General features: G+C 47.4%; 1 protein-coding gene across 6 annotated transcripts in view; it reads right to left on the minus strand.

Annotated features, from left to right (window-relative positions):
• Window positions 1–13,909, minus strand: part of LCMT1 (leucine carboxyl methyltransferase 1) — a 54,232-nt gene that overhangs the window by 11,778 nt on the left and 28,545 nt on the right. For all 6 annotated transcript variants that reach the window (XM_036280500.1, XM_036280501.1, XM_036280499.1 and 3 more), the window contains 2 exons: window positions 7,914–7,975; window positions 3,128–3,230 (listed from right to left, as the gene is read on the minus strand). In XM_036280500.1, the coding sequence (XP_036136393.1) occupies window positions 3,128–3,230; window positions 7,914–7,975 (165 nt within the window). The remainder of the gene's footprint in view (window positions 1–3,127; window positions 3,231–7,913; window positions 7,976–13,909) is intronic.

Consider the following 13,909-nt stretch of genomic DNA (forward strand, 5'->3'; position numbering starts at 1 on the left):
ATCTGGTCTCAGCGAGCTCCATGCCTCTCGTTAAGTGGCCCCAGGCCTGGCACTAGAAGCCGCCAGCCTTGATTCACAACTTAGCTTTGCCTTGGCCCCTCCAAGCCCAGCACAAGAAGCAGCCATTGGCAGATCACTGTGTAGCTTATACCTGGAGGCCCCAGTGAGAACACAGGCAGTGGCCAACCTTGCCCCAGAGCCAGCACACCCAGTGGACAGCTTCAGACCACATTGAAGCACCACCACCCAACCACCTCCACAAGCGACACACTCAAGGAGTGGACTCAGTGGGTACCAGAGCCCTGCTGAAGTAAGTCTTGCTCTATGTGGTGGGCCCTGAACAGCTGATCTTCCAAGGTGGTCAGAGGCCAGTGGGCAGTGGGCACAGCCAGTCCTAGCAGCTGATCAGCCTGAGTAAATCCCTCCCATTGACGTGCCAACAGCAATCAAAACTCAGTTACAACAGAAGGGTGTACAGGCCACACTAGGGGTGCATCTCGAGGGGCCTACTGGGGTGATCAGGGAGGCTGTGCCACTGGGTCCTACAGGACACCTACAACAATAGGCCACCCTACAAAGCCTAGGAGACATAGCAAGTCTACCTAATACATAGAAACATTCACAGGGAAGTAGCCAAAATGAGGAGACAAAGAAGCATGTCCCAAAGGAAAGAACAGAACAAAACTCCAGGAAAAGAACTAAACAAAATGGAGATAAGCAATCAATCAGATGCAGAGTTCAAAACACTGGTTATAAGGATGCTCAACGACCTTAGTGAGACCTTCAAGGAACTTAAGGAGAACTCCAAGGAACTTAGTGAGAACATCATCAACATGAAAAAGGACCTGTCAGAAATGAAGGATGCACTAACTGAAATAAAGAATAATCTACAGGGAATCAATAATAGAGTAGGTGAAGCCAAGAAGCAAAGCATCGATTTGGAATATAAGAAAGCAAAAACTACCCAATCAGAACAGCAAAAAGAAAAAAGAATTTAAAACAATGAGGATAGTGTAAGGAGCCTCTGGGGCAACTTCAAGCACACCAACATTCATATCATGGGGGTGCCAGAAGGAGAAGACAGCAAGAAATTGAAAACCTATTTGAAAAAATAATGACAGGAAACTTCCCTAAATTGGTAGAGGAAACAGACATACAAGTCCAGGAAGCACAGAGAGTCCAAAACAAGATGAACAGAAAGAGGCCCACACCAAGACACATCATCAAAATGCAAAAAGTTAAAGACAAAAAGAGAATCTTAAAAGCAGCAAGAGAAAAGCAGTTTGTTACTTATAAAGGAGCTCCTATAAGACTGTCAGATGATTTCTCAAAAGGAACTTTGCAGGCTAGAAAGAATGGCAAGAGATATGCAAGGTGATGAAAAGCAATGACCTATAAGTAAGATTACTCTGTCCTGCAAAGCTATCATTTAGAATCAATGGACATATAAAGAGTGTCCCAGACAAGAAAAAGCTAAAGGAATTCATCACCACCAAACCATTATTATATGAAATATTGAAGGGTCTTCTTGAAGGAGAAGAACAACAAAAATATGAATAATAAAATGGCAATTAATACATATCTATCAACAATTGAATCTACAAACAAAATGGGCAAGTAGAACATAAACAGACTCACAGATAGAGATCTTTTTGTTTCTTGCCAGAGGGGGAACTGGGGGGATGGGTGAAAAAGATGAAGGAATTAAGAAGTATAAATTGATTGTTAGATTGATGAACCTCAAAGGGAAGGGGGAAGGGAAGGCAGGAAGAGATAAACAAAAGACTTTTTTGCATATATGCATAACCAATGGACAGACAATAGTATGGGAAAGGCAGGAGGGGGGCAGCATTAGGGAGGAGGGGGTCAATGGGGGGAAAAATGGGGGACATCTGTAATACATTCAACAATAAAGGTAAGTTTTTAAAAAATATAACATTCCCTTGACTTTACCCTCCCCTCAAGCCTCTCCCTTGAGTTAGTCACCTCAAATATTCTTGAGAGTGTCATCTGCACTTACAATAGACTGTGTGGACATGTCTACCTCCCACGACTCTAACTCCAGTCTAATCAGGACCAGCATCACTGTGCTACAACCACAAATTTCACACCACCCTCCTCTGTGCCCACAGGCCCTCATTCTCAGAATTTGGTGTGAACCCTTCTGCTTCATTTTAAAAATACTTCTGTGAGGTATATACATAATCTTAAAAATATAGTATTGGGGGTAATTTTATACACTAAACATATTACTCTGTGACTTATTTTATTTATTCAATATTAAGTTTTTGAGCTCTCTCCGTGTTAACTTAGGTCATACATTGTACAGGTTATTCATCCATTCTCCTCCTGATGGACATTTAGGATGTGTTCGATTTTCTGCTACTAAAAATGGTGGCTGCAGTGAACACCCACCTGTGCATACATGCAGGGGACACACCTGAAGGTGAAACTGCTGTATCATATGGTGTACACATCTGCAATCGTATTAGGTATTTCCAGACTGCTCCTCACCACAGTCATACTGAGTTTACTTCCACCAGTGGCATGACCATAACTTTTACCCTGTCACCTTGCCACCACTTAATATTGCCAAACTTTTACATTTTTGCCAACTTGATGGGAGTGAAATGGAATTTCATCTGATTACTACTGTAGTTCAGTACCCTTTTCCTATGATTTTCTTTAGTTTCTTTTCTGAGCTGCCTGACCTTTTTTTTTTTTTTTTGGCTCATTTGCCTATGGGACTTTTTTCTTTTGGTACATGCTCCTAGCAGGAACCGAACTCAGGACTCTCTGGTCCGCAGGCCAACGCTCCAACCGCTGAGCCAAACCAGCCAGGGTGACAGTAGCTGTTCTTTATATACTCTGGATACTAATCCTTTCTTTGAATGTTGCAATTGTTTGTTTCTGCACATACAGTTACCTTCTCTCAATCTTTGTTCATACTACACATCAGTATTTTACAAAAGCAATACAGGTGATTCTGATGAGAAATAGACCTGAAAAACAGTGCTTCTAAAAAATTCAGAAAATTACATGAGGCAGGGAAGAAATGAAAAGTGGGGAATGGGTATCTCATTTAGCATGAGACCAAAGATGTGCAAGAGGTTAAAAATAATCTTACTGTGTATCCATGTTACATTTCTTTAGTTTCTCTTCCAGTTCAGATAAATCTCGAAGGTCTGCTCCAATAACGGCATATCTCTTTGAATCCAACGTGTATCCATCTGCAAATACAAGAGAAGATAATTTCAACAGAAATTAATCAAGAAGAGATTATAATTCCAATGGATATGGCTTCTTCTAAATTAAATTGTTTTTATCCATTAGAAAAATACATGCTCATTATTTTAAAAAATCAGATAAGAGGAGAGTGAAAATTAACTAAAATCACATTTCCCAAAATATCTTATTAGTGTTCTGGTGTATAACATTCCAGCTTTTTTCCCTATGTGCTTAAACTCATATATACAATGCAAACTCTCTCTCTCCACACATACACACACCGCAAGGAAAAAGAAAATGGGGCCACTCAATACTTGTTTCGAAAAATGGTTTTCCTACTTAACAGTGATTTCATGGCATTCTGCTGAGGGATAAACAACTGACTGACCAATCCCTCACTAGTACATGTGGTATTTCTAAGTTGTCTCTGCCTTGGGCACTGCAATGAGCGTCCCAGTGCATGCATTATGAAGCACCTGTGTAGTTATTTCTTTTTCTGTTTTTAATCTTCACCAAGGATATTTTTCCATTGATACACACACACACACACACACACACACACATATATATATATATATATATATATATATAGAGAGAGAGAGAGAGAGAGAGAGAGAAACATTGATATGAGAGAGACACATCTATTGGCTGCCTCCCCAACACCCCAACCAGGGCCAGGGACGAACCACAACCGAGGTACGTGCCCTTCACTGAAATCAAACCTGTGACTGTATGGTTTGCAATCTGATGTTCTAACCTCTGAGCCAAACTGGCCAGGGCTAATTTTTTCCGTAAAGTAAGTGCAGAGTAAGGTGTGAGATATATACATCCAGGGGTGCTCACTGCAGGATCTAAGACAGAGATGCTATTTAAGGCACACAGTTGCAATAATAGCAAATATGTCCCAGAGATTTAAGGCACACTATGTGAACACTGACAACACTGCACTATAATCCTCCAACTTGCTGAGACTAGATCTTCACTATTCCAACCACTAAAGAGTGATAACTGTGTGACATAACAGGGGTACTAATCATCACTGCAGTGGCAGTCATGCTACAACATATAAATGTATCCAATTAACAGGCACACCTTGCATTTACACAGTGTTGTATGTCAAACATATTTCCATTTTAAAAAGTAGGTTAATACAAGTGGAATTAGGAGGTCAAAGAGTAAGCCTATTTCACACTGGTACTGTACTGACTGGCAGGCTGGTCTCTAAACGTGCCAATCTGTAAGGTATTATGTTAAAAATATAATTTATGGTCTAAACTATTTGCAAATAAAATAACCTTGGCTTTAAAGTATTCCAGCAGAGGCCAGGTGGCGTGGTATCTACTGCGGCTCCCAAGCTTCGGCAGACATCAGAATCACACACATTGACGGGCTCCACCCCCCGAGTTTCTGATGCAGTAGATCTTTCAAGATGTAGAAATTTTCATTTTTGACAAGTTCCCAGATGGTGCTGATGCTGCTGGTCTGGGACTTCCCTTTCAGAAGCACTGGTACTGATGACATGAGACCAGTGCAAGGCAGGCGACGGTACATGGATGCTCATCTATCCAGTCACAGCATTTTTGTGTGTGTCTAAAATTGTCCTCAAAGTTAAAAAACAGGTTTATGATAAAAAGAAAAAAAACTGATCAAATGTTTACCCGAAGCATCGGGGAAGGAGTTGGAACATCCAGCCACCACCATGTGTCACTGTCAGTGACTCAGGTTCTCCTGGCTTTGAGGACCCACAGCAAACAACGCGGGCTCTCTCGTATGGTCTGAGGAGCCCAACGGACTCACTCGGCTACTCTGGGCCACGCGCCATACCTCCCAGGAACCTGCAGATGTCAGGAGAGCACTCGAGGGTGCCGCTGCCCGAGTCAGGGAAAGAACAGGAAGCATCTGTCTGCCCACTGTGAAGTCAAATGACCCCCAATGCCAATGTGCCTTCTTGCAAGTACCCTACGAGCATATTTAAGATAAATGTCCCCAACCCTGACAAAAACGAACAGAAGAATCAGCACTGGGAAGCACGCAGTTCGGGGGGACGTGTCTCACGCGGCGATCTGGAGGAGCGACAGGCAGCAGGGAGGTGTCACGGCTCTTACAACCCGAGCACCAGGCACAGCAGAGCTCAGGGGGGCAGTGACCCAAGGCGCACCCGGCCACGGCCCAGCTCCGTGCCAGGCCAGCTGGCACGCCACCGAAAGGGCTGGAAGAAGTGGCCCGAGTCTCGCTGGTGACAGCCTCGGATACCTCAGAGCACACAGCCCATGGGGATCCCGGTGCTGCTCTGAGGTCGGGGTGCTGGAGCAGTGTGGAAACAGGTCCGTTACTGCGCCCGAAGGAAGCCTTTCCCTCACTTTGCGGGGAATAGAATGTTAGTTTCCAAGAAGCTTTACTATTCTGGGAAAATATGCCATCTCATTAGCATTCCACGTTACATAACATTTAAAAATACCAGGACAGCATTTTGGCCTATCAGATTGGGAGAAATTCTATTTACTTTTTAAATTTTTAAAATTTTTTTACTGTCCATCATACCTTTATTAGGTTTCTCCCCTAGAGACAGATGCTATTTGGACAAGCGTGTCTTCAGGATTAAAACCAGACGGACAGGATCCGGTAGACTACAGAGATCACTGGGAGTCGCCGAGGGGAACCTGGCCACTTCCCGCACGGAGACTGGACAGGTGCCTCCCTTTCCACGTCTGCACGTGAGCCCTCATGCAGCGGCTCTGGACAGACACCAGCTCCTGCCCCCTCTGCTGCTTAAATCAACTGCGGGAGACAGCTCTCCAGCCGGCTGTGCCAGTCCCCGCTCCCTCCTGTAACCGTGCGGTGCTTGTCCAAGAGCTCGGTCCACAGCTTTCTGACCATTTTCCAGCCTGACTCAGCTGACCTTGGAAGTCAATTTCCCCCTTGACCTTACTGACCGTTCCTTACTCTCTTCTTGACTTGTGCCTCCTGGACTTCCTATTACAGCTTTTCTGCTCCAAGACTGCTTTCCACAGTCTGGATCTGAGACACAGTCTTTTCATTTGCTCTCACATTCTATTCTTTTCGGTCTTACTTCTTGAGGTTGATCCTTCAGCTGTTTTTCATTTTCCTGTTCAATCTATACTAATTCATTTTCCCGAAATTCTTCCTCTTCAATTCCTACATCACTTCTTTTGATCTTTTTGCTCCATGCAGACAATTTCCTCTTCAAGGGTAGAATTATATTTTTGCTCCCAAAATCGTATTTCTATTTCTTTTTTTAATCCTCACCCAAGGACATTTTTCTATTTATATTCAGATAGAGGAGGAAGAGGCGGAGGTGGAGGTGGAGGCACAGGGGAAAGGGAGAGAGAACCATCGATGTGAGAGAGACACATCAACTGGCTGCCTCCCACACAACCCTGACCTGGGCATGGACCAAGGTACATGCTTTTGACCAGAATCGAACCCGCAATTCTTTGGTCCACAGGCTGATGCTCCAACCACTAAGCCAAACTGGCCAGGGCCATATATTTCTACATTAATGATAAGTCATGTAAAGTGTTAGATCTTTTGCTACAGATAATCATTCTGCCACAAATACCCAGATATATAGAAAATCATGATAGCAAAAGTGTGACAAAGTAAACAGATGACCAGCAAATGGCAAAGGCTGCATAGGTTCTATTTACCATTGGTATGAGGGAAACAAAGAAGGGGGAGACATTTTCTGTGCAAACCTAACTGGGAACCTGGTCACTGGCGGGACAGAATGACTGACGCGCTGGGGTGGTCTGTGAAAGGGCCTCTGAGTTGTCTGACATTTACTGGGTTTGAGGGCCCACCATCCAAGAAGACCACCTTCTCTACGCGTGTTTTCTGACCTGAATTATTATTAAGCCCCTTGAACTTCTATGTCAGACACAGCCTGAAAACAATGGGAGATTTTGGAAGAGGCTCACCTTAATTTGAAAACTTAGAAATGAGGAAAGTATTGTTGGAAACATTCAAAATTAAAACTGGAAGGAAAACCTTAAGTGCTGGGCCAAGGAGGTGACATAGTGGGTTAGGCAGGTCAGGCCTAAGACAGTGGAGGGGGTACAGACGCAGGGACTTCCATGTAGGAGTGAGGGTCCAAAGTTGCCAGAGCTGATCTTTCCAAGGAAAGCAGAAAATCCAGGTTTTCATTAAAAGTCTCCTCTTTTTGCCCAGCCAGTATGGCTCAGTGGACTGAGCTTCATTCCATGGACTGAGAAGTTCTGGTTCGATTCCCATCAGGGCACATGCCCGGGTTGCGAGCTCAATCCCCAGTAGGGGGCGCGCAGGAGGCGGCCCATCGATGTTTCTCACATAGATGTTTCTCTCTCTCTCTAAAAAAATCAATAAAAATAAGTAAAGTGGCTATAGAGTTTAAACAAAAGTCTCCTATTTTCAAAATGTTGGCAACTAATTTAAATTTTTTTTTTAAGATTTAAGATTGGGGACCTATGGACATCTAGTAAGTCATACAAAAGGCTGTTTTAAAATCCTTCATGGTAACTGAAAGAACTGTACATGGATTAGACACTGTTGTGACATCACATGTACAGGCACGCACGCACACACACACACACACTCACACTCGTGCACACATACCATCTTTAAAAAGGAAAGGGGAATCAAGCAAAAATAGCTTTACAGTCCAAAATGCATTACTTAAGAATACTTGCCGATTTGAAGTGTGTCCTCTGAATGTAATTCTAAAATGGGTTTTGATAGGAGAGGCTTGAATCTGTGGGAAGGTGGGAAAGAGGAGAAAGGTGAGTCAGGAGCTCTTACTGCACAAATGCCAGCACCTACTATAAAAATGGCAACTATGTATTGCTACTGGGGGGTCTTCTGTTCCATTCCACTGACTCGACACACTTGTCTCGGGCCAGGTCAGCTAAGCATCATACTCAGAATTTGGTATCAATCACAAACTGATCATGAAATACAGACTTAGAAACAGCTAACGATGCCCTGGCTGGTTTGGCTCAGTGGTTAGAGTGTCGGCCGGCAGAGCAGAGAGTCCCAGGTTCGGTTCCCACTGAGGGCATGTACCTCAGTTGCAGTTTTTCCCGGGCCCTGGTTGGGGTCGTGGGGGTGGCAGCCAGTTGATGTGTCTCTCTCATGTTGATGTTTCTCTCTCTCTTCCCCCATCTCTCCCTCCCGCTTTTCCTGAAGATAAAGGCAAACGTGTCCTCGGGGGAGGATAAAAAAAAAAGAAGAATTAGAATTTTATTTCAGTGACCGATTTAAACAGGAGGGAGGAAGCGTGGGTTAACACTATTGAGAAACCTTGACCTTGGGCTTGAAGTCAGGGTTTAACTCTGCTCCACCCCTTCCTAGCTGGGTGACCTTAGGCAAATTAGCCAAACTTCTTTGAGCCTCAGTAACAGAAGCACTTAACTCATGAGTCTGCTGAGGATTGGATGAGACAACCCAGCGAAGCCCTTGGCATGGTGGCAGGCAACAAGCTCAGCAAAGATCAGCAAGCTGGCCACCTACTTTGCAAACCCTCTGAAACCTGGAACGGCCTCCACGTTGTCTCATATATAATCACTGATCAACTTACGTCTCCATTCATTCATTCATTCAAAAAATATTTACTGCATGTCTACTCTGGACCAGGTAACTTTCTATGCCCTGGGGATAAAGAAGCAAACAAAATACAGACAAAGAGCAAAGTACTGCCCTGGCCGGTTTGGTTCAGGGTTAGAGCGTCAGCTTGTGGACTGAGGGGTCACGGGTTCGATTCCTAGTCAAGGGCAGGTTCGATCCCCAGCCCCAGTCGGGGTCGTGCGGGGTCACCATTCAAAGTGTCTCTCTCACATCAATGTTTCCCTCTCTGTCCCTCCGTTCCTCTCACTCTCTCTAAAGTCAATGGTGAGAATGCACTCTCTCTCACACACACACACAACGGCGAGGATGCACTCTCTCACACACACACACAACGGCGAGGATGCACTCTCTCACACACATACACACAACGGTGAGGATGCACTCTCTCACACACACACACAACGGTGAGGATGCACTCTCTCACACACACACACAACGGTGAGGATGCACACTCTCACACACACACACAACGGTGAGGATGCACTCTCTCTCTCACACACACACACAACGGTGAGGATGCACTCTCTCACACACACACACAACGGTGAGGATGCACTCTCTCTCTCTCACACACACACAACGGTGAGGATGCACTCTCTCACACACACACACAACGGTGAGGATGCACTCTCTCTCTCACACACACACAACGGTGAGGATGCACTCTCTCACACACACACAACGGTGAGGATGCACTCTCTCTCTCACACACACACACAACGGTGAGGATGCACTCTCTCACACACACACACAACGGTGAGGATGCACTCTCTCACACACACACAACGGTGAGGATGCACTCTCTCTCACACACACACACAACGGTGAGGATGCACTCTCTCACACACACACACAACGGTGAGGATGCACTCTCTCTCTCACACACACACAACGGTGAGGATGCACTCTCTCACACACACACAACGGTGAGGATGCACTCTCTCTCTCACACACACAACGGTGAGGATGCACTCTCTCACACACACACAACGGTGAGGATGCACTCTCTCACACACACACACAACGGTGAGGATGCACTCTCTCACACACACACAACGGTGAGGATGCACTCTCTCTCACACACACACACAACGGTGAGGATGCACTCTCTCACACACACACACAACGGTGAGGATGCACTCTCTCACACACACACACAACGGTGAGGATGCACTCTCTCTCACACACACACAACGGTGAGGATGCACTCTCTCACACACACACAACGGTGAGGATGCACTCTCTCTCTCACACACACACACAACGGTGAGGATGCACTCTCTCACACACACACAACGGTGAGGATGCACTCTCTCTCTCACACACACACACAACGGTGAGGATGCACTCTCTCACACACACACACAACGGTGAGGATGCACTCTCTCACACACACACACAACGGTGAGGATGCACTCTCTCACACACACACACAACGGTGAGGATGCACTCTCTCTCTCACACACACACAACGGTGAGGATGCACTCTCTCACACACACACACAACGGTGAGGATGCACTCTCTCACCACACACACAACGGTGAGGATGCACTCTCTCACACACACACACAACGGTGAGGATGCACTCTCTCTCTCACACACAACACACAACGGTGAGGATGCACTCTCTCACACACACACACAACGGTGAGGATGCACTCTCTCACACACACACACAACGGTGAGGATGCACTCTCTCTCTCACACACACACAACGGTGAGGATGCACTCTCTCACACACACACAACGGTGAGGATGCACTCTCTCACACACACACACAACGGTGAGGATGCACTCTCTCACAACACACCACACAACGGTGAGGATGCACTCTCTCTACACACACACACAACGGTGAGGATGCACTCTCTCACACACACACACAACGGTGAGGATGCACTCTCTCACACACACACACAACGGTGAGGATGCACTCTCTCACACACACCACACAACGGTGAGGATGCACTCTCTCCACACACACACAACGGTGAGGATGCACTCTCTCACACACACACACAACGGTGAGGATGCACTCTCTCACACACACACACAACGGTGAGGATGCACTTCTCTCACACACACACAACGGTGAGGATGCACTCTCTCACACACACACACAACGGTGAGGATGCACTCTCTCACACACACACACACCGGTGAGGATGCACTCTCTCACACACACACACCGGTGAGGATGCACTCTCTCACACACACACACAACGGTGAGGATGCACTCTCCTCCACAACACACACAACGGTGAGGATGCACTCTCTCTCACCACACACACAACGGTGAGGATGCACTCTCTCTCACACACACACAACGGTGAGGATGCACTCTCTCACACACACACACAACGGTGAGGATGCACTCTCTCACACACACACACAACGGTGAGGATGCACTCTCTCACACACACACACAACGGTGAGGATGCACTCTCTCACACACACACACAAACGGTGAGGATGCACTCTCTTCACACACACACACAACGGTGAGGATGCACTCTCTCACACACACACACAACGGTGAGGATGCACTCTCTCTCACACACACACAACGGCGAGGATGCACTCTCTCTCACACACACACAACGGCGAGGATGCACTCTCTCTCACACACACACACAACGGCGAGGATGCACTCTCTCACACACACACACACAACGGTGAGGATGCACTCTCTCTCACACACACACAACGGTGAGGATGCACTCTCTCTCACACACACACAACGGTGAGGATGCACTCTCTCACACACACACACAACGGTGAGGATGCACTCTCTCTCACACACACACACAACGGTGAGGATGCACTCTCTCTCACACACACACAACGGTGAGGATGCACTCTCTCACACACACACACAACGGTGAGGATGCACTCTCTCACACACACACACAACGGTGAGGATGCACTCTCTCTCTCACACACACACAACGGGAGGATGCACTCTCTCACACACACACACCACGGCGAGGATGCACTCTCTCACACACACACCAACGGTGAGGATGCACTCTCTCATCACACACACACAACGGCGAGGATGCACTCTCTCTCTCACCACACACAACGGCTGAGGATGCACTCTCTCTCACACACACACAACGGTGAGGATGCACTCTCTCACACCACACACAACGGTGAGGATGCACTCTCTCTCACACACACACAACTGTGAGGATGCACTCTCTCAACACACACAACGTGAGGATGCACTCTCTCTCCACACACACACAACGGTGAGGATGCACTCTCTCTCACACACCCACAACGGCGAGGATGCACCTCTCTCTCACACACACACAACGGTGAGGATGCACTCTCTCACACACACACACAACGGCGAGGATGCACTCTCTCTCACACACACAAACGGCGAGGATGCACTCTCTCTCACACACACACACAACGGTGAGGATGCACTCTCTCTCACACACACACAACGGTGAGGATGCACTCTCTCACACACACACACAACGGCGAGGATGCACTCTCTCACACACACACAACGGTGAGGATGCACTCTCTCACACACACACACACAACGGTGAGGATGCACTCTCTCACACACACACACACAACGGTGAGGATGCACTCTCTCTCACACACACACAACGGTGAGGATGCACTCTCTCTCACACACACAACGGTGAGGATGCACTCTCTCACCCACACACACAACGGTGAGGATGCACTCTCTCACACACACACACACAACGGTGAGGATGCACTCTCTCACACACACACACACAACGGTGAGGATGCACTCTCTCACACACACACCAACGGTGAGGATGCACTCTCTCACACACACACACACACGGCGAGGATGCACTCTCTCTCACACACACACAACGGCGAGGATGCACTCTCTCTCACACACACACAACGGCGAGGATGCACTCTCTCACACACACACCAACGGTGAGGATGCACTCTCTCACACACACACACAACGGTGAGGATGCACTCTCTCCTCACACACACACACAACGGTGAGGATGCACTCTCTCACACACACACACAACGGTGAGGATGCACTCTCTCACACACACACACAACGGTGAGGATGCACTCTCTCTCACACACACACACAACGGTGAGGATGCACTCTCTCACACACACACACAACGGTGAGGATGCACTCTCTCACACACACACACAACGGTGAGGATGCACTCTCTCTCACACACACACAACGGTGAGGATGCACTCTCTCACACACACACAACGGTGAGGATGCACTCTCTCACACACACACACAACGGTGAGGATGCACTCTCTCTCACACACACACAACGGTGAGGATGCACTCTCTCACACACACACACAACGGTGAGGATGCACTCTCTCTCACACACACACAACGGTGAGGATGCACTCTCTCACACACACACAACGGTGAGGATGCACTCTCTCACACACACACACAACGGTGAGGATGCACTCTCTCTCACACACACACAACGGTGAGGATGCACTCTCTCACACACACACAACGGTGAGGATGCACTCTCTCACACACACACACAACGGTGAGGATGCACTCTCTCACACACACACCCAACGGTGAGGATGCACTCTCTCACACACACACACAACGGTGAGGATGCACTCTCTCACCCACACACACAACGGTGAGGATGCACTCTCTCTCTCACACACACACAACGGTGAGGATGCACTCTCTCACACACACACACAATGGTGAGGATGCACTCTCTCACACACACACACAATGGTGAGGATGCACTCTCTCACACACACACACAATGGTGAGGATGCACTCTCTCACCCACACACACAATGGTGAGGATGCACTCTCACCCACACACACAACGGTGAGGATGCACTCTCTCTCACACACACACAACGGCGAGGATGCACTCTCTCTCACACACACACACAACGGTGAGGATGCACTCTCTCACACACACACACAACGGCGAGGATGCACTCTCTCACACACACAACGGTGAGGATGCACTCTCTCACACACACACACAACGGCGAGGATGCACTCTCTCACACACACACAACGGTGAG

This window comes from Molossus molossus, unplaced genomic scaffold (genome assembly GCF_014108415.1).
Source record: "Molossus molossus isolate mMolMol1 unplaced genomic scaffold, mMolMol1.p scaffold_m16_p_3, whole genome shotgun sequence".
Lineage (NCBI taxonomy): Eukaryota > Metazoa > Chordata > Mammalia > Chiroptera > Molossidae > Molossus > Molossus molossus.